Consider the following 18,821-nt stretch of genomic DNA (forward strand, 5'->3'; position numbering starts at 1 on the left):
AGGAAGGTACACTGACTCAGGCTTACTGTGGTTGGGCTTTTTGTGTGGTCACTTAAGGAAATACATGGAAAAAGATGTGAATGTAGATTTTATCTAGCACAATAATCTCCAGAGCATTCCCCTCTCTCAACTGACAAAGCTCACTGTGCTCCTTCTGCCACGCTCATCTGTTCCTCACCCATTCTGTGAGAACCATTTCCTTAATTGTTTGGATTTAAGCTCAATACATAATGACTTTCTGAAAAGCTGTACAGACATTTTGGTAAAGAAGGCATAGTGTGTCTGTGAGATGATGGAAGCTAGTTCCAATCCACTTGGCCAAGCTGTAGCTCATTTGAGGAATTTTTTGATAAGTTTTCACTTGGAAGGACGAAACTAAGTTTTACTGTTTTGTGGGGGGGGGGGGTTTGGTTGTTGGCGTTTTTTTGTGGTTTTTTTGTGGTTTTTTTTTTTTTTTTTGTCAAGACCAGTATTACCACTGATTTGCAATACATGTTGCTAATATGTGTTATTAATAGGTACTTAAGCATATGTAACCACTACATATGGTTTCTAAGACATGCTGTGAATTTTAGAATGATAAAATCTGGTTTCCATTAATGCAGTATTCTCAGGTTAATTTAATTTTTATCTACTTTACAAGATACTTCAGTTTAGCTACTTGCATAGGGTCTGGCGCTCTCTGTGGTAAGTGACTGTATCCTGTTTCAGCTTTGAGTGGTGTAGTAAGGTTTGTTTGACAGAATATATGATGATGGCTTGGTGAGAGCCAGATCTCTTTTTTCTAGAAGTGTGGTGGTGAATAATATCAGAAACATGACTTTCTGAAAGAAGTGAGCAGTGAATGTTACCGCTTGGACAAACTGGTGACTGTTTGAAGGGCTGACTGTCTTGGTTTACTTCTATAGCACCCATAATGTTGAAAACAAGTTTTAATTATTCTCCTTTTTCTTTTAAAAAGGCATCAAATGTAGAAGAAATAAGTTATATCTGTTAAACGTAGTCTTAGGTTTGATCTTTAAATTCATCTTCTCATGGCATAGGTGGCTGATTTGCCTTTTCTTAAAAGCAGAAGTGTTCCTCCAAAACTGAAACATGGTCAGTCTATTCCCAGCCATTGATCAGGTGTGCAGGTAATAACTCTGTACCTGCAGGAATGAGGGTTAGCAACTTGGCCTTGACAACAGAAATGTACTCAGTACATGGAAATCCTTTTTTCCTCTGTTTCTGGCTGAATTTGGAACATAGGCATTATTTCTTACAAAATATACTCCTGAATTGCTCATACTCGGGTTCTGGCTTTTGAGATTGTTTTGGTTATGTGTGTTCTCTGCTAGTTTAAGAAGATAGAATGAGGAAGGACAAAAATAGTGATTTTTGCATTTCGTATGAGTTGTGGCAAGAAATGACTGCAAACTTCTCTGTACAAGTACATCTCTGTCACTTGCACAGCATTTAGCAAGTGAGTCTATTTTAATCAGAACTGCGGACACTCTGTAACCCTCCCAACTTCTTAGTGTACGTTTTGGCCTGTGGAAATACTGTCTTACTGTTCATCACCTGCCTGTAAATGCATTTTCTTCCCTGATAAGCATGCTAGGAAGTGAGAGGCTTTTGACAGAGCACTAAAGATATATTGCATTTGACTGCTGCCTGAGACTTCTCTGCACAGATGGATCGCGGTAGTCAGCCCAAATCTAAAGAAAATTTAACGAAGCGGAAAGACCTCACTTATGTCCTACTGAATGAGCTGGTGGTGGTTTCATTTGCTCCTTTATAGGCTTATAGTCAAGAATTAGGCGTGTCCACGCAGTATTTTGGTTTTTGGTTTGCTTGTTATGAGCTGTCTGTAGTGATGCATTACTATGTTGGCGTCAGTGCTACATGGGGAGATCTGGGCAGCTGGCCTGTTATTTGTCCAGTCTTTGATAATCAGGGCAGAAAGAGTTGTAAAGATTTATGTGGCTGTGAAGGAAAGCCTAGCATGGTACATTGCAGAAGATCATCTCACAGAGTGATCTTGATGTGGGAGTACTGATGAGTTCTCTTAATCAGCACTGGTTAGGGGCACTCTGATGCACATGGTGGAACCATTGAAAGATGCTTACATGCTGTTGACTGACATTGGATAATCATGCATACAGCAAGGTCACAATGCAGTAGCTTCATATTTTGAGTAACTCCTGTGTTAACAAATTTCTGTGAGGCTGTTTCAAATGATTAAACAGGAGAAAAAATCTGCATTATGCTTAAAAATAAGTTCACATGAAGAAGGTCAATTGATACAGTGTTTGAAATAACTTCACACGTTTCACAAATAAGCCTGAGATTTGGGTAAGAGGACCTATTGCTTCTTCCTATTCAAGACTTCCGTGCAGTGATTCCATAAGTGAGGCTGTTTTTTATCAGCCACACAAACTTGTAATATGTTTCCTTTGTTCCTGCCAGGTTGAAGGCAAATTTTGATTAGTGGGCTACTGGGGGTGAAATGAATGTGTTGGAGCAAAGTGAAACTGCTTAGCTTGGTGAGTGTAGTCTGCAGTGTCTGGATGGATGTGCTTAGATGGCTCTACAGCTACAGGCTATAAATGCTTTAGAGTCATGCAGATTTACTGAGAGAGCTGCATGCACATGTAGCAAGAGTGTAGGTGTGACACTGGAGTAGTGAAAACTGTGCCAGACTCTTACCTTCCCTTCAAATAAACGAAGATGTTGCATCTTGTGTGTGTTGGAAAGTACTGTAAATGTGTGTAATTTGTGGCTGTTAACAAAACACTTGTTTGGAGGCAGGACTTGGTCCCTTCTGCTGGGGATGGCATTATGGATGTGTACTGGCATTACGGAGTTTTATATGATTGTGTTGTACTCTCCAGTCGGCAGGTGCTGCATTGTCCTCTTGAGATCATGCATGAGGAGGAGTATGTACCAGCTGAAAATGTTTTCTTTAAAGGCTTCCAGTAAAAAAAAAAAAAATAAAACAGATACTTTTTTTACATGTGGGTGGGGAGAGACTTTGAAGGCCTTATCTATCTGAATGTATTTTATTAACAAGACTTGTCCAGGGGATTATTCTCAGTGGTTTTGCTCAGAGTATAGCACTTAGATATAAGCACTTTACAGGGCTGTTACTCTTAAGAAAGGCTATTGCAGTAGTAATTCTAATAGTTCTGTATTTATAGCACATTAATGACAGGAAATGTGCTATATGTCTGAAGTTATCAGTGATGTAATGGGTTGGATCACATTTTATCTTTTTTTACTCCTGTTATTAATGAAATGCCTTTTTTCTTTTTGGCAGCTATTCTACTGGATGTTACTCAAGTTAGGCTCCTTGTGAGATACTCAAAGCAAGTATTGTCCTGGTGAAAACTTCTTATTTGTTTGTCAGGGTAAATTCCAAGAATGAAAAAAAAATAAATTGAAGGATAAAAATCTGATCTCCCTGTTTTGAGTTAGCATACATAACTTCTGGACTAAATAAATGTTACATGATTGCATGAGATTATGGAGGATAAGAATTTGTGCCTTGGTTGACCTTTACTGTATCTCTGTTCTTAACAGCATTTTACAGCATCTTGTGCTGTTTGTATTCATTATACAATTAAAATTCCTCTTTTTTAATAGTGAACAAGTCTAAGACTGTTTGCCAGCATTGTTAACATACATTAGCTTGAAAACGTAGCAGTTTTCAAGCCTGTGGGTAGAGTTACAGAGAGTGAATATCATTCAGCGATTAAAGTTTTTGTGTGATGTAATGCAAAGAGGCTTCCTGAGATCTTGTCCAGACTATGCAGAGTAAACTTTGGTAAAGCCATGTTTAAAAACTGAGTGTGAGATTCTGTGGGAGACTGAGCCTGTGAGAGGATGGCAGTGTTGCTTTCATGAAAAGAGAATGGGTGCCAAGCACGTGGTAGCCAGGGTGTGCACAGTCCATGGCACGTGAATGTTGCTGATTGCAGAGCCCCACACTGCTTATCTAGAGAGCTGCTTTTAACATCTGCCAGTTGCAGTAGATGTTCTCTTACCTTTAGCTTGATAACTTTCTTCTGTGTATGTTCTTTTTTTCCCCTCATTTTTTTGCCTTAACAGCAAGTCACACAAAAAAAGAAAGAAGCTTGCCTTAGGTATCCCAATTTTAGTCCTACCCCGATAGGGCTGGAGCTTCAAACTAAAAAACATCAGAAGCAGTAATTCAGAAAAAGGAGGAGCTTATCCATAATAAGCCTGAACTGGACAGATTGGCACACTGTGGCATTCATAGAAGTGTTATTCATGTGATGTATGTAGCCTTTAAAATGCTAAAAAAGTGGAAGTTCAGCAGAACAGCAGATCTCTCTTATTGCACTTAAAATACAAGATTAAAACAGCAGTAAAGTTGACTTCCTGGAAGAAGAGAGACAGAATTTGAGGTATAAACAATTTGACAGTTCCCTTTTGATTCTGGTAATATTATTATGTGCATCAATCTGCACGAACCAAGGCTGTAACATAAAGAGGCCTTTGAATTAGAGGAAAGGGACTGCAGAGACATGCAGTGCTGTGGGGTGGTTTTGTACCTGTGTGTTCTTTAGCCTACACACACAGATAGTAGAAAATTAAAGACTCCAGAGTCTTCTTTAGATAGCATACATGTTAGTTAAAAAAATAACCTTGGTAGGCAGATGGGAAAAGAACTGGATACCAAATCTTACCTGCATCTCATTCGTGTGCCTGTTTTTTTTTTGTGAGTTTGGTGATTTACTTGAACAAAACTTAAGTGCAAATCTAGAAATTAAATGGGTTCAGCTGAATGTGGCAAACACAAAACATGGCTAAATATGAAAACATAATGCAGGCAGTTTTTCCAGGAAGTCTCCAATCCTGAGGAGTTGGGGTTTTGTTTCCTGGAAAAGTGTGTGCATTGTCTTAACATTCTTTTAAAGGAAAGAGTCTGTGCAGGTGGCTTTATCCATATTTTTTTTCAGGAAGAGAAAACCACAAGGTGTTTCAGACTTGAAGTGCTTGTGTCATCTGTTACTTTGGGGGGTTTGTTTTGTTTGGTTGGTTTTGGTTTTTTCTTTGTTTGTTTGGCTTTGATGTTTAAAGGCAGTGTGCATGCACCTACTTGTTCATTTCCATACTTAATGCGGAAATACTTAATCTAGTAATGTGACAGGCTTTTATAGAGGGACTAGCCAGGGTCCCCAGACAATTCTGCAGTTGTGGTCCAGTCCTTGAGGGTGAGTCATAATTCCACATACTGAATAATATGTTGAAATACAGAAGAGAGCCTTCCTGGAGTTTGTTTACTTATGAGTTGCTTATGTAAGTGTAGATGCTCATACACAGTATTCCAAAATATATATTCTGACTGGCAAGTGTTTTCAGTTCTGTTTCATTCCAGGTAATATAGAAGTCCTGAGGAATGAAGTTGTAGACTGTTTTGCTTAAATAGAGTGAACTTGTTTTAACTTTCCATCCTGTAAAGCAAAGCAGATGGCTGGGGGGGAAATGCGATGTGTTGTCTGGTGTTGGTTTTCACCTAGGGGTGTCACTGGAATTACTCAGGAACTGAGCATTGAGTATGCTGGTGCCAGTTCTTTCACACACTCACATGGATCCTTTCATTGGATTGCCTTGATTTGAGCTTTGGTCAATTGTATCGTGCGTGTTTGCTTATAGAGATCTTCCTGGTGTGAAACATGGACCTTGGATATCATTCCTGTGGTAAATCCTAGGGTGGTTTGAAAGCATTGCAGGGTTCTTGTCACATCTCTAAGCGTGGTAGCAAAATACTTGGATTACTCCCAGTATTAGCCGTAGGGAATAGTTGGACAGTGAGGATTGCTCTCATTTGCTTTGCAAATATTGTTGGAAGTTTCTCTCTTCAGGGGCACAAAACCACAGCCAGTAAGTAAATGATGATGGGGAAATATTAATGCTGGAAGTGCACTCCAATTGGTAGTAGGCTACTGCCCTGCATCACCTAGAAGATTGGCAGGTTGCAAGACAAGGGGGTTAAACATTGATGTACCAGGAAGTAGAAGAGAAATACTAAATTTTAATTGCTGTTGAAGCAGGGAAATTGAGTGGGGTACTGGTGTGACTGAGAAACATACCTTTTTTTTTCCCTCTCTTTTTCTCCATATTTAGGAGGGCTTTCGAGCTGCTGCTCTGCTGCTGAACAGCATGCAGTCCTTTCGGGAGCAAAGTAGTTATCACGGAAACCAGCAGAGCTACCCGCAGGAAGTGCACACTTCATCCCGACTGGAAGAGTTCAGCCCCCGCCAGCAGGCCCAGATGTTCCAGAGCTTTGGAGGAGGTGCTGGCAGTGGACGTCGTGGAGCAACAGGAGCCTCTACAGCAATGCCTGGTGAGAGCTCTGGCCATCAGAGCTACCAAGGTTTCAGAAAAGAAGCAGGAGAGTTTTACTATATGGCTGCCAACAAAGATCCAGTGGTATCAGGAGGGCAGCAGCCGCCTCAGCGCAGGCCTTCTGGACCAGTACAGAGCTATGGGCCCCCTCAAGGGAGTAGCTTTGGGAGTCAGTATGGGAGTGAGGGACATGTGGGCCAGTTCCAAACACAGCACTCAACCCTTGGGGGTGTATCCCACTATCAACAGGATTATACTGGTCCTTTTTCTCCAGGGAGTGCCCAGTATCAGCAGCAGGCTTCTAGCCAGCAGCAGCAGGTGCAGCAGCTGAGACAGCAGATCTATCAATCTCATCAGCCTTTACCCCAGGCTTCCAGCCAGTCTGCTTCTAGCACCTCACACTTGCAGCCAATGCAGCGTCCATCCACCCTGCCTTCCTCTGCTTCAGGCTACCAGTTACGAGTGGGTCAGTTCAGCCAACACTATCAGCCACCTTCGTCATCCTCCTCCTCCTCTTTCCCTTCCCCACAGCGTTTTGGCCAGTCAGGACAGAATTATGATGGAAGCTACAACGTGAATTCTGGGTCGCAGTACGAAGGCCATGCTGTGGGTTCCAATGCACAGGCCTATGGCACCCAGTCAAACTACAGCTTTCAGACTCAACCGATGAAAAGCTTTGAGCAGTCTAAGCTGCCCCAAAGTGGGCAGCAGGGGCAGCAGCAACAGCACCCACCTCAGCACGTAATGCAGTATTCAAATGCTGCCACCAAACTCTCTCTTCAAAGTCAAGTGGGACAGTACAGCCAGACTGAAGTTCCTGTAAGGTCACCAATGCAGTTCCACCAAAACTTCAGTCCAATCTCTAATCCATCTCCTGCTGCATCTGTGGTTCAGTCTCCAAGCTGCAGCTCTACCCCTTCTCCACTCATGCCAGGTGGAGAAAATCTCCAGTGTGGGCAAGGCAACATGTCCATGGGTTCTCGAAACCGGATCCTGCAGATGATGCCTCAGCTTAGTCCTACACCATCTATGATGCCAAGCCCCAATGCTCATGCGAGTGGATTCAAGGGGTTTGGACTGGAAGGACTGCAGGAAAAAAGACTCACAGATCCGGGACTGAGCAGCCTGAGTGCTCTAAGCACTCAAGTTGCCAATCTGCCCAACACAGTCCAGCACATGTTGCTCTCAGATGCCTTGGCACCTCAGAAAAAAAGTTCCAAAAGATCATCCTCTTCCAAAAAGGCTGACAGCTGCACCAACTCAGAAGGCTCCTCCCAGGCCGAGGAGCAACTCAAGTCTCCCATGGCAGAGTCCCTGGATGGTGGCTGTTCCAGTAGTTCAGAGGATCATGGGGAAAGGGTGAGACAGCTGAGTGGCCAGAGTACCAGCTCAGACACCACTTACAAAGGGGGTAATTTAGAGAGACCCAATTCCTCACCAGCACAAGGTTCTCAGAATGAGCCATCAAAACTCAGCAGCAGTCCTGCAGCTAGGGAGGATGTGGCTTCCCCTGATGGGAAAGAAGCTGTGGTGGCTGTGGAAAATGCCCCAAAAGTGAATGAAAAGGCAGTTGGGGTGATTGTGTCCCGGGAAGCCATGGCAGGAAGAGTAGAAAAGTCAGGTGGACAAGATAAACCTGCACAAGATGATGCTTCCACAGCCCCTCAAGCACCAGCTAGCACTAGTGGAGCAAAAGAAGCTGGGCATGCAGGGACGCAGCAAGAGACTCAAGGAGGAGGTAAAGGGAGCAAAAGTGGCGATAACACTAACCATAATGGGGAGGGGAACAGCCAGCCTGGTCATGCAGTTGTTGGGCCAAATTTTCCTGCAAGAACAGAATCTTCCAAGTCTCCTGGCAGTTTAAGATACAGCTACAAGGATAATATAGCACCTGGTATACAGAGAAGTATTGGTGGCTTTCCACAGTATCCATCTGGTCAAGAAAAGGGGGATTTTCCAGGGCATAGTGAGCGCAAAGGCCGTAATGAGAAGTTTCCTAGCCTCCTCCAAGAGGTTTTACAGGGGTACCACCATCATCCAGACAGAAGGTACTCTAGGAACGCACAGGAGCATTCTGGGATGGCTGGGAGTTTGGAGGGAGCCATGAGACCCAATGTTTTAATTAGTCAAACCAATGAATTGACCAATAGAGGCCTCTTAAACAAAAGCATGGGGTCCCTCCTAGAGGGCCCTCACTGGGGTCCCTGGGATAGGAAGTCTAGCAGTGCAGCTCCAGACATGAAGCAGATAAATTTAGCTGATTACCCTATTGCTAGAAAGTTTGATGTGGAGTCTCAGTCTGCTGCCCATGAGGCAGGAGCACTCTCAGAGAGGAGATCAGTGATCTGTGACATATCCCCATTAAGGCAACTTGTAAGAGATCCTGGCCCTCACCCCATAGGGCACATGGGTCCTGAGGCCAGAAGTGGAAGGAGTGAACGTCTTGCCCCTGGCTTGAGCCAGTCAGTAATACTCCCTGGTGGTTTAGTATCCATGGAAACAAAGATGAAAGCTCACAGTGGGCAAATAAAGGAAGAAGATTTTGAGCAGTCAAAGAGCTCAGCTAGTCTCAACAATAAAAAAACAGGAGACCATTGTCATCCTGCTGGCATCAAGCATGAATCTTTTCGAGGCAATGCCAGCCCTGGAGCTGCAGTCTCCGATGCTGCTCCAGACTACATGCCCCAGCAGGACACCAGATCAACACAGATGAGACGAGGACCTGGCAGAACTGGAAGGGGTAAATCACCTTCTCAATATCAGGATCTTGCTGATAAGCTGAAAATGTCACCAGGCAGAAGCAGAGGCCCAGGGGCAGATCTGCATCACATGAACCCACACATGACACTATCTGAAAGAGTTAGCAGGGGTTCCTTGCATTCTGTCTACCCTCAGAATTCAGAAGGCCCATCTCTGGCTTCAGCATATCACACCAATGCTAGGCCTCATGCTTTTGGTGACCCCAGCCAGAGTCTGAATTCCCAGTATCATTACAAGAGACAGATATACCAGCAACAGCAAGAAGACTACAAAGATTGGGCAAGCAGCGCTGCTCAGGGTGTGATTGCTGCAGCTCAGCACAGGCAGGAAGGAGCAAGGAAGAGCCCAAGACAGCAGCAGTTTCTGGAAAGAGTAAGGAGTCCCTTAAAAAATGACAAGGATGGAATGATGTACCTTCAAGGTAGCTCTTACCATGATACTGGAAGCCAGGAAGCCGGGCGCTGTGTCATGGGGAGTGACAGTACTCAGAGCAAATGCGCCGAACTGAAACATGGCAGCCAGAAGTTGCAGCATCATGAATCTGGTTGGGACCTCTCTCGGCAAACTTCTCCTGCCAAAAGCAGCGGCCCTCTTGGAGCAGCCAACCAAAAAAGATTTTGCCCTCAAGAAAGCGATGGGCATCGACGAGAGGAATCTACAGATTTGCCCAAGCCTAGTAATGCTATGCTTAGGCTTCCTGGCCAGGAGGACCAGTCTCCACAAAACCCATTAATTATGAGGAGGAGGGTCCGTTCTTTCATCTCTCCTATCCCTACCAAAAGACAGCCACACGATATGAAGAACAGCGGCAATGACGATAAAGGGCGACTGATGACTTCAGCAAAAGAAGGAGCTGATAAAACATACAACTCTTATGCTCATTCATCTCAAAGCCAAGATGCTGGCAAATCAGTTGCAAAGGGAGATTCCTTCAAGGACCTGCCAAGTCCTGATAATAGGAATTGTCCTGCTGTTTCCCTCACAAGCCCGGCAAAGACCAAAATATTGCCCCCAAGAAAGGGGCGAGGATTAAAACTGGAAGCTATTGTTCAGAAAATTACATCTCCCAATATTAGGAGAAGCGTTTCTACCAACAGTGCTGAAACTGGTCCAGATACTGTCACTCTTGATGACATCCTGTCCCTCAAGAGTGGGCCTGAAGGAGGAAATGTGGCTGGACATGGACCAGAGGCTGAGAAAAGAAAAGGGGAGATACCAGATCAAGTGGGGCCAGCAAGCCAGGATACAAGTGGTGAAAAAACTGTTCCAAGATCTTCAGAAGAGTGGCAAAGCAGCGAGGATGATAAAAACAAAAAAGAGGTCCCTGAAACCGCCAGTATTGGCAAAGAGGGAGGAGGATCCAGTGCAGCACCACCACCTTCTCAGAAATCAGGTGGTCAGGGAAGGTCTGATGGATCTGTAAGTGGAGCTGGAACTCTGACTTTTTCCGACTCAAAAACAATCTCCCCTTCCAGTGTGTTCATTTCTGAACCAAATCCAAAGTCTGAGGAAAAAGATGGAGATGTGACAAACATTTCGCCCAAGCCAGATGGTTTCCCTCCAAAGGGATATTTCCCCTCTGGAAAGAAAAAAGGGAGGCCAATTGGGAGTGTGAACAAGCAGAAGAAGCAGCAGCAACAGCAGCAGCTGCCTGCGCCCCCGCCTCCCCCGCCAGCACCATCACAGCCTGCAGAAGGGGTGGGTACTGGTGAGCCAAAGCCCAAGAGGCAAAGGAGGGAGAGGCGAAAACCTGCAGCACAGCCACGGAAGCGGAAGCCTAGACGGGCTGCTCCAATCGTGGAGCCTCAAGAACCAGAGATCAAGCTTAAATATGCTACCCAGTCTGTAGATAAAACTGACTCCAAGAATAAGTCCTTTTTCCCTTATATTCATGTGGTAAACAAGTGTGAATTAGGCGCTGTGTGCACAATCATAAACGCGGAGGAAGAGGAGCAGAACAAATTGGTGAGGGGTCGGAAAGGACAGAGGTCTTCAACACCCCCTCCCAGCAATGCAGAGAGCAAAGTGCTGCCCACCTCAACTTTCATGCTGCAAGGCCCTGTAGTAACGGAGTCTTCTGTCTTGGGGCATCTGGTTTGCTGCCTGTGTGGCAAATGGGCCAGCTATCGTAACATGGGTGACCTCTTTGGTCCTTTCTACCCCCAGGATTATGCAGCTACCTTGCCCAAGAATCCACCTCCAAAGAGGGCCACAGAAATGCAGAGCAAGGTCAAGGTACGGCACAAAAGTGCTTCTAATGGTTCCAAGACAGATACTGAAGAGGAGGAGGAACAGCAACAACAGAAGGAACAAAGAAGCCTGGCTGCTCATCCCCGCTTTAAGAGGCGGCACCGCTCTGAGGACTGTGGCGGAGCCTCTCGGTCACTTTCAAGGGGAGCTTCTTGTAAAAAAGCATCCGCTGATGGTGGCAGTGCTGGTGAAAAGACTCCTTTGGACTCAAAACCGTCTATGCCCACTTCAGAAGGTGGCACTGAGCTGGAGTTACAAATTCCTGAACTACCTCTTGACAGCAATGAATTTTGGGTCCATGAGGGTTGTATTCTCTGGGCCAATGGGATCTACCTGGTCTGTGGCAGGCTCTATGGGCTGCAGGAAGCTGTGGAGATTGCGAGAGAGATGGTGAGTACCTGACCTTGCTATACACAATTATTTTCTTTCATTAGCAAATATATACCATTTGGAATACTGTTTTTCCTTGTTCTTCTCTCATGTCTTAAACAGCCATTTTTTATCTTTAATCAATCTGTACTGATGTCCTATTGATGACCTCATTTAGATCTCTGCCACACGTGATCAGATAAGATTTTTTGGACATCAAAAAGTTGGGTGCTTATTACCTAGTAAAAGTTCTGGATGGCCAAAGGCTTTCTCATGACTACAGTGGTCTCTTTGCCCTTCCTTCTTCTTTTCTGTTAGATATTTAGTGTTCTGTAGGGCTCTTCTTGGAGTCATAGAGTGAAAGGACAAGTGGTAGCAGACACAAATTGCAGCAAAGAAAGTTCTAGTTCAATTGGCAAAAAATTTCAGTGAGGCTAATCAGACATTGGATTGGGGGACGGGAAATGACAGAAAAGCTGTGGAATGCCCTGATTTTGGAGATGTGGTTCTGGGCAGAGCCCTAAGCATCTTTACATCTCAAGGTGGATCTACCTTGGAAGTTGGCTCTGCTTTCAGCAGGGGCTCCTTCCAGTGCGAGTTACTGTGCACTATAATACATACTACACAGCTGTAGGAGAATTTGCAGTCCTTACAAAATAAGGTGGATAGAGCAGAATTGCACAAAGGTCTGTAAGCATTGAGTGAAATATTGTGGGTTTGGTATCGATGAGTTCAGCATTCACAAATGTCACTGATAATTTACTTTCTCCAGAGAGGGAGTACACAATGAGAAGTAATAGGTAAAATTAAAGCTGAGACAAAGGAAAAACTTTTTTCACAACTGCCTGATTGTGGATGGACACGTTCTTTCCTGAGGCAGAAGCTTTAAAACCACAGTTATGTGCCTTGCTTTGCCATTGTCACTATCCTGCATTGCTTTTTTTATGGTTATCTTTTTTTGTATTGTTCTCTGTCCTGGGTCAGACCATGAAAGAGGCATAGGATTACTTTTTCCTGTTGCCTTCAGGATCTTCCTTTTCTAAACAATGTTGGGATCCAGTTTTTATCTTCTTTCCTCTGTATTGTTACATACAGCGTGCTTATTTCCTCCCCATGAGCTTTTTCTCTGCAAGTTTGATTCCTGGCTTGTTCTAAATTTTCACTCAACTGTTCTTTGACAGTAATTACATGCTTCTCTGCCCTAACTTGATTTGGCTTGCATTCTTGTTTCTAGTCTCTCATTAAACATAGTCAGTTAATTTCATTTGGTTTTCATCGAGCCATGCCCGCGTGCTTGTTCTGATGCAACTGCTGAATTTCTTATCTCTGATAATTGCAAGGTTTCTTTCAGGTCCTCCACCACCGTTTGGATTCTACTGGCAGTGTGGCCTGCTTTCATTTGTCTGGTAGTTCACCAGTATTTAGAATTTGTATCTCTCTAGCCCGATTTTCCCTTTTTACTGTGTGTAGGGTGTGTCTTTCATTTAGGATTCTGGTTTTCCCAGTAGCAAATGCCTTTTTTACAAGTTCTTGAACCGCTTGAGTTATCCTCCAGTGATCCTTTTTGTGTCCCTGTTTGTGCAAAGGACATAAGCCCAGCTGTGCTCAAACATGCTGTGTTGAGAGGCTCTAATCAAACTTGTTCAATAATAGCAGCCCGTTATCCACATTTTCATGTGGGTTTTTGCATGTTGTTTGACGTCTAGTTCTTTCCCTGCGTGGAATCTTTGACTTTCTGATTGAATATGCTTTGGCTTACCCTTTAGCACTTTCTTCCAACTGTTACAATCATCTCCTACTTACAAGTAAAATTTTTTTTTCCTCTTCTTCTTAACTGTTTCATCTGCCTTTATGGCACCTTACAAAAATGTCTCCTTATCTCCCTTGAACTTTGTGTTCTTTTCCTCTACCTCCTTCCCTCAATCAGCTCCTCAATTCCTCTGTCTTTTCTTTTCCCTCATAATGCCAGTAGAAATAAGTGTTTCTCTTTTTTTTTAAAAAAAAAAGTACAAAATGCTTGTGGCCTCTCTTGCCTTTGCAACTACTTCTTAATTTCCTTTTTCTTTTTTCATCTCAAAGTTCTTTGAGTGCATTGTCTGGGGCTCTTGTCCTCCACTGTGGCTTCAGTTGTGCTCTAGTGCAATTGTAATCAGTGTTTATGGTGATCTTTTCCCAGTTAAGGTTCAGATCCAGTGCCTAATTTTCCATTTTTTTGTCGACTACATTATCACTATCAGCTGTGCTGCTTTTGAAGTGTTGTTCCACCTTTGTTTCCTGCCTGTGTCTTTTGATTACCTCCTTGCTTTCCATTGTATTTTTCAGAGAGGCTGTTTTTCATTACTTCATGCTTTTTTTGTGGGGCTCACTGAAGTTTACTTGTGCTTTTTTTTTTTTATCCTGGAATAGCATGCTTTTGAGTAGCTCTTGGTAACTCAGTCACTTTCTTCCAGAGCCTTGTAGAGCTTCCATGTTTCTCCAGATTCATGTTATTTCAACACAAACTTAAAAATCGTTCTTGAATTCATAGTGAGTTTCCAAAATCTTACTTTAAAACATGGCTTTTAATCTACATTATCCTTAATCCATTGTCTGTCATTTTATTCTGATTTTCATGTCACTCAGATTCACAATCTCATTTGATTTTAAAACTATTTCTTCCTAATCCTTCCTATTTAAGGCTGCAAGAAATACTGCTTACTTTTGGTATATGATAAATAATATGTAGTCTTTCAGTGCTCTCCACTGTTCTGTCTAGATCCATTTTTTAACTGTTCATAAGACTGAACTTTCAGAGTCAGGGACAATTGTCTTATGTGTACATTTTGTTTTGCTATAGAATCATAGAATGATTTGAATTAGAAGCAGCCTTAAAGATCAAACCCCCTGCTGTGGGTAGGGACACCTTCCACTAGAGCAGGCTGCCCAGGGCCCCATCCAATCTGGCCTTGAACACTTAGAGGAATGGGCTGTCCACAACTGCTCTGGATAGCTTGTTCCAATGCGTCACCACCCTCACAGTAAAGAATTTCTTCCTAACACCTAAGTTAAACCTACTCTCACTTTGAAACCATTCACCCCTGTCCTGTCACTACATGTTCTTGTGAATAGCCTCTCTCTTGTATGTTCCCTTCAGGTAGTGGAGGGCCACAATTAAGTCACCCCAAAGCCTTCTCTTTTCCAGACTGAACAATCCCAGTTCTTTCAGCCTTTCCTTGTAAGGAGAGCTGCTGTGTCCCTTTAATCATTTTGGTGGCCTCCTCTGGACTTGCAAAGGCTGTCTTGGTCTTTTTGCTTAGAACAAAAAAAGGTCCATGTCCTTTTTTGTGCAGAAGACGTCAGAGCTGGATGCAGCACTGCAGGTGGTGTCTCACCAGTGCAGAGCAAAGGGGCAGAATCCCCTCCTTCATCCTGCTGCCCACGCTCCTTTGGATGCAGCCCAGGATACAACTGGCTTTCTGTGCTGTGAGTGCCACTGCTGGGTTGTGTCCAAGCTCTTGTCCACCTGCACTCCCAAATCCTTCTTGGCAAGGCTGCCCTTAATCCCTTCATGCCCCAGCTGGTGTTGATACCCGGGGTTGCCCCAAGCCAGGTGCAGCACCTTGCTCTGGGTCTTGTTAAACCTCATGAGATTCCCATGTGCTCACTTTTGAGTCTGTCCAGATCCCTATGGCTGGCATGCCATCCTTCAGGTGAGTGAAGAGCACCACTCAGCTTGGTCCCTTCATCTGTGTCATTAATGAAGACATTAAATAACTCTGGTGCCAATACAGACCCCTGAGGGACACCACCACTGGTCACTGATGCCCAGTGGGGCTCTGAGCTGTTCATCTCTACCCTCTGGATCTGACTGTCTGACCAATTCCTAATCCATCTAATGCATCAAATCTGTCACTCTTCAGTTTGGAGAGAAGGAGAAGGGTGTTGTGTGGGACTGTCAAAAGCCTTACATTTCAAAAGCATTACATATGAATTACATCCTCACCCTTTCCCAGGGAGGAAGGAGTCACTCCGTCATAGAAAGCCACTAGGTTGGTCATGCAGGACTTGTCCTTTGGTGAAGCTGTGCTGGCAGTCCTGAATCACCTCTCTGTCCCCTGTGTGCCTTAGCACAGCTTCTAGGAGGATCTGTTCCATGATCTTCCCAGGCACAGAGGTGAGGCTGACAGTTTCTGCCCTTTTTACAGATGTGTACAACGTTTCCCTTTTTCCACTCACCTGGGGTTTCACCTGACTACCAACTTTTCAAATACCATGGAGCGTAGTTTAGGAATTGTATCAGCAGACTCTCTCAGGAATCTCAAATCCATCTTTTCAGATCCCATAGACTTGTGTACATTCATGTTCCTTAGGTGCTCATTAACCTGATCTTTGTATACAGTGGGAGGAGCACTTGCCTGCCTCAGTCCCCATCCTGTCATCCATCCACTTGAGAGGTGTGGGAAGAGAGGTTGCCATTGAAGACTGAGGCAAAAAATTTGTTGAGTACCTCAGCCTTCTCCTCGACCGTTGTTAGCTGTTTGCCAGCATTGTTTATGGTAGGGAATACACCTTCTTTGTCCTTCCTTTTCTGGTTAACCTACCTGTAGAAGACCTTCCTGTTATTCCTTGCATTCCTTTTCAGGTTCAGTTCCAGCTTTGCCTTGGCCTTCTCCAGACTATCCCTGCACAACTGAATTTCATCCCTGTACTCTTCCCATGTTACCTGTCCTTGTTTCCGCTGCCTGTGTCTTTGTTTCTTTCCCTTTGGTTTGACCAAGAGTTCCCTACTCAGCCATCCAGTCTCTTGCCTTCCTTGCTCAGTTTCTTGCTTCTGAGAATTGCTAGCTCTTGAACTCTGTAGAAGACTTCCATAAAAATCTGCCAGCTCAGTTCTGCACCTGTGTTCCTGAGGGCAGTCTCCCAGGGTACCCTATTGACTATCTCCTTGAAGAGCTGGAAGTTTGCTTTCCTGAAGTTCAGGGGCTTAACTTTACTCCTTACCTGACCCATATCACTCAGGACTGCAAAATCCACCAATGCACGGTTGCTCCAACCCAGACTGCCTCCCATCTTGACATTCCCAGTTAGTTCATTTACACTGGTGATCATCAAATCCAGTATCAAGTTCCCTGTGGTAGGGCTGGCACCTGGCTCAAGGAGCTATCTTCCATGCATTGCAGGAGTCTCCTGGATTGCCTGCAGTAACCTTGGTGCTTTCCCAGTAGCTGTCAGGGTGCTGAAGTCCCCCAGCAGGACTGGAGCGTGTGAGCACCACACCTCCTGTGACTGGGCAGGAAGGCTTTGTCAGTGGGCTCCCCTTGGTCAGGCAGCTGTAGCAGAGCCCGGCCTCAGGGCTCCTTTTGCTACCTCAGTGTCTGATTTTTACCCACAGTGTTTCAGCCTGCTCATGGCTGTTCTTCAGAGGCAGCTCTTCACACTCAGTGCACCTCTTGACATGGAGGGCAACCCCTCCACCTCTCCCTCCTTTCTGTCTCCTGAACAGCTCACAGCCATTGATAGTCACACTCCAGTCACACAATTTGTCCCACCAAGTTTCAGTAATGGCAACAAGGCTGTGACTTTCCAACAGCATGGTGGCACCCAGCCCCTCCTTTGGTTTGTTGCCCATTCTGTGTGCTTTGGTGTAAAGGCACCTTGGCCAGGCTGTTGGCTGCATCACCTTCCCAGAGGAACACCCCTTAATTCCTTTGAGATATTTCCCTGCTGGTATCCCTGTTGGTTTCTGTTACCTCAGGACTCCCTGGCTCACCTCTCTAAGACTCTAAGTGTGCTCCAGTATGGCCAGCACATTTCAGAGTCAAGGGCAGAGTGCCCTCACTAGTGCCCTGTTTCTCTAACCTTTGCATCTCATCCCACAGCTTGCCAAGGACAAGCCTAATACTGTCCCCCTCCCGAATCAGAGTTGAAAGCTCTGTATTGTGTCTCATACAAATACAGTATCCTGAGATGATGCGTAGCTCCTCTGTGTAACATCCGTAAGAGTAATCCATTTATCACCCCTGTGACAAAGAATGGAAAAGGTTTTCTTCTAGCATTTTTCTTTTCCTGTTGTAGCAAGCTGTTGTGCTGGTTTCTCCTCTGGAAGCAGAGTAACCTCACCCCTTCAGCTCTCAGAGGGTTACGTGCAGCACTGAGATGGCCATGGGGTATTCAGAGGTGTGCCTGCCAGAAGCCATCCCCAGGCAGTGGAAAGGCTCTGTTGAACTCAACTCTCCTGCCCTGCTGCCTGAGGAAAGCCTTCTGGCTCACACAGCTGATTTCCTATGCTTGTTGCATATGCTTTTTCTTTACCTCCTCTGTGCTTTGCAAGTGCATTTTCTCTTTTTCCCTCTGACATGCAGTTCATTAGTGTTGCTGTCATGGAAGAGCAGATGTGCAAATCAAGTAGCTGCTTCCTACCAGGAACAAGTAGAGAGATGTGTGCACAGGCACACAGGAATTTGCTCTTGGATTTTGTCTATGGGTAAGGAAGGACATTAGCATATGGTATATGAAGGGTCATGATCCTGGAAGTGAATAATGCATGTATGTAACTCATTCTGTGCAAATTAAATATTCCCATAACTAAAAATTACCTAAACTGTCTGTGGTACCAACAGAGTAAATATGCACCAATTTAAACTGAATCCATACCATTAAGTGAGTTGAAATATTTTCTTTAGACACCTGGCTCAGTTGCTGTTGTTTATGCAGCACTCTAATATAGAAATAGGAAACTTAAACCTTTAGTCAAAGGCCATTGATGTAGGTAGTGATACAAGTAACCTGTCCTGTGTTTCTTCTTCTCACACAAGCTCACCTATTTTTTTATCACATGAAAGCTCATTATAGATTTTTTTTCCCCTGGACACCTATTTCTCTCATGCTTTCCAAGATCAGAAAATAATTTTTCTTGCTAAATTGTTTCTTATATGATTAAGTGTCTGTCTTACTGCAGTTTTTTTGACAGCTGGCCCATAGTCAATCTCAAGAAAGGATTTTTATTTATGTGAAGGTGCTCAAAGATCAAATTGTACCAGATGCTCAGGAAGAATTCCTGAGAAGGCATTATCTTAAAAAGGTTTATCAAACTGTGAAGTGACTCTCCA

At 44.3% G+C, this 18,821-nt stretch overlaps 1 protein-coding gene across 4 annotated transcripts in view; it reads left to right on the forward strand.

Annotated features, from left to right (window-relative positions):
* TCF20 (transcription factor 20) overlaps nt 1–18,821 on the forward strand; it is a 128,878-nt gene that overhangs the window by 76,960 nt on the left and 33,097 nt on the right. For all 4 annotated transcript variants that reach the window (XM_054272453.1, XM_054272480.1, XM_054272472.1 and 1 more), the window contains one exon: nt 6,133–11,754. In XM_054272453.1, the coding sequence (XP_054128428.1) occupies nt 6,169–11,754 (5,586 nt within the window). In that variant the 5' untranslated portion in view covers nt 6,133–6,168. The remainder of the gene's footprint in view (nt 1–6,132; nt 11,755–18,821) is intronic.

This window comes from Melozone crissalis, unplaced genomic scaffold (genome assembly GCF_028551555.1).
Source record: "Melozone crissalis strain CALT ecotype California unplaced genomic scaffold, PUWL_Pcris_2 ptg000004l_1, whole genome shotgun sequence".
NCBI classification, from domain to species: domain Eukaryota; kingdom Metazoa; phylum Chordata; class Aves; order Passeriformes; family Passerellidae; genus Melozone; species Melozone crissalis.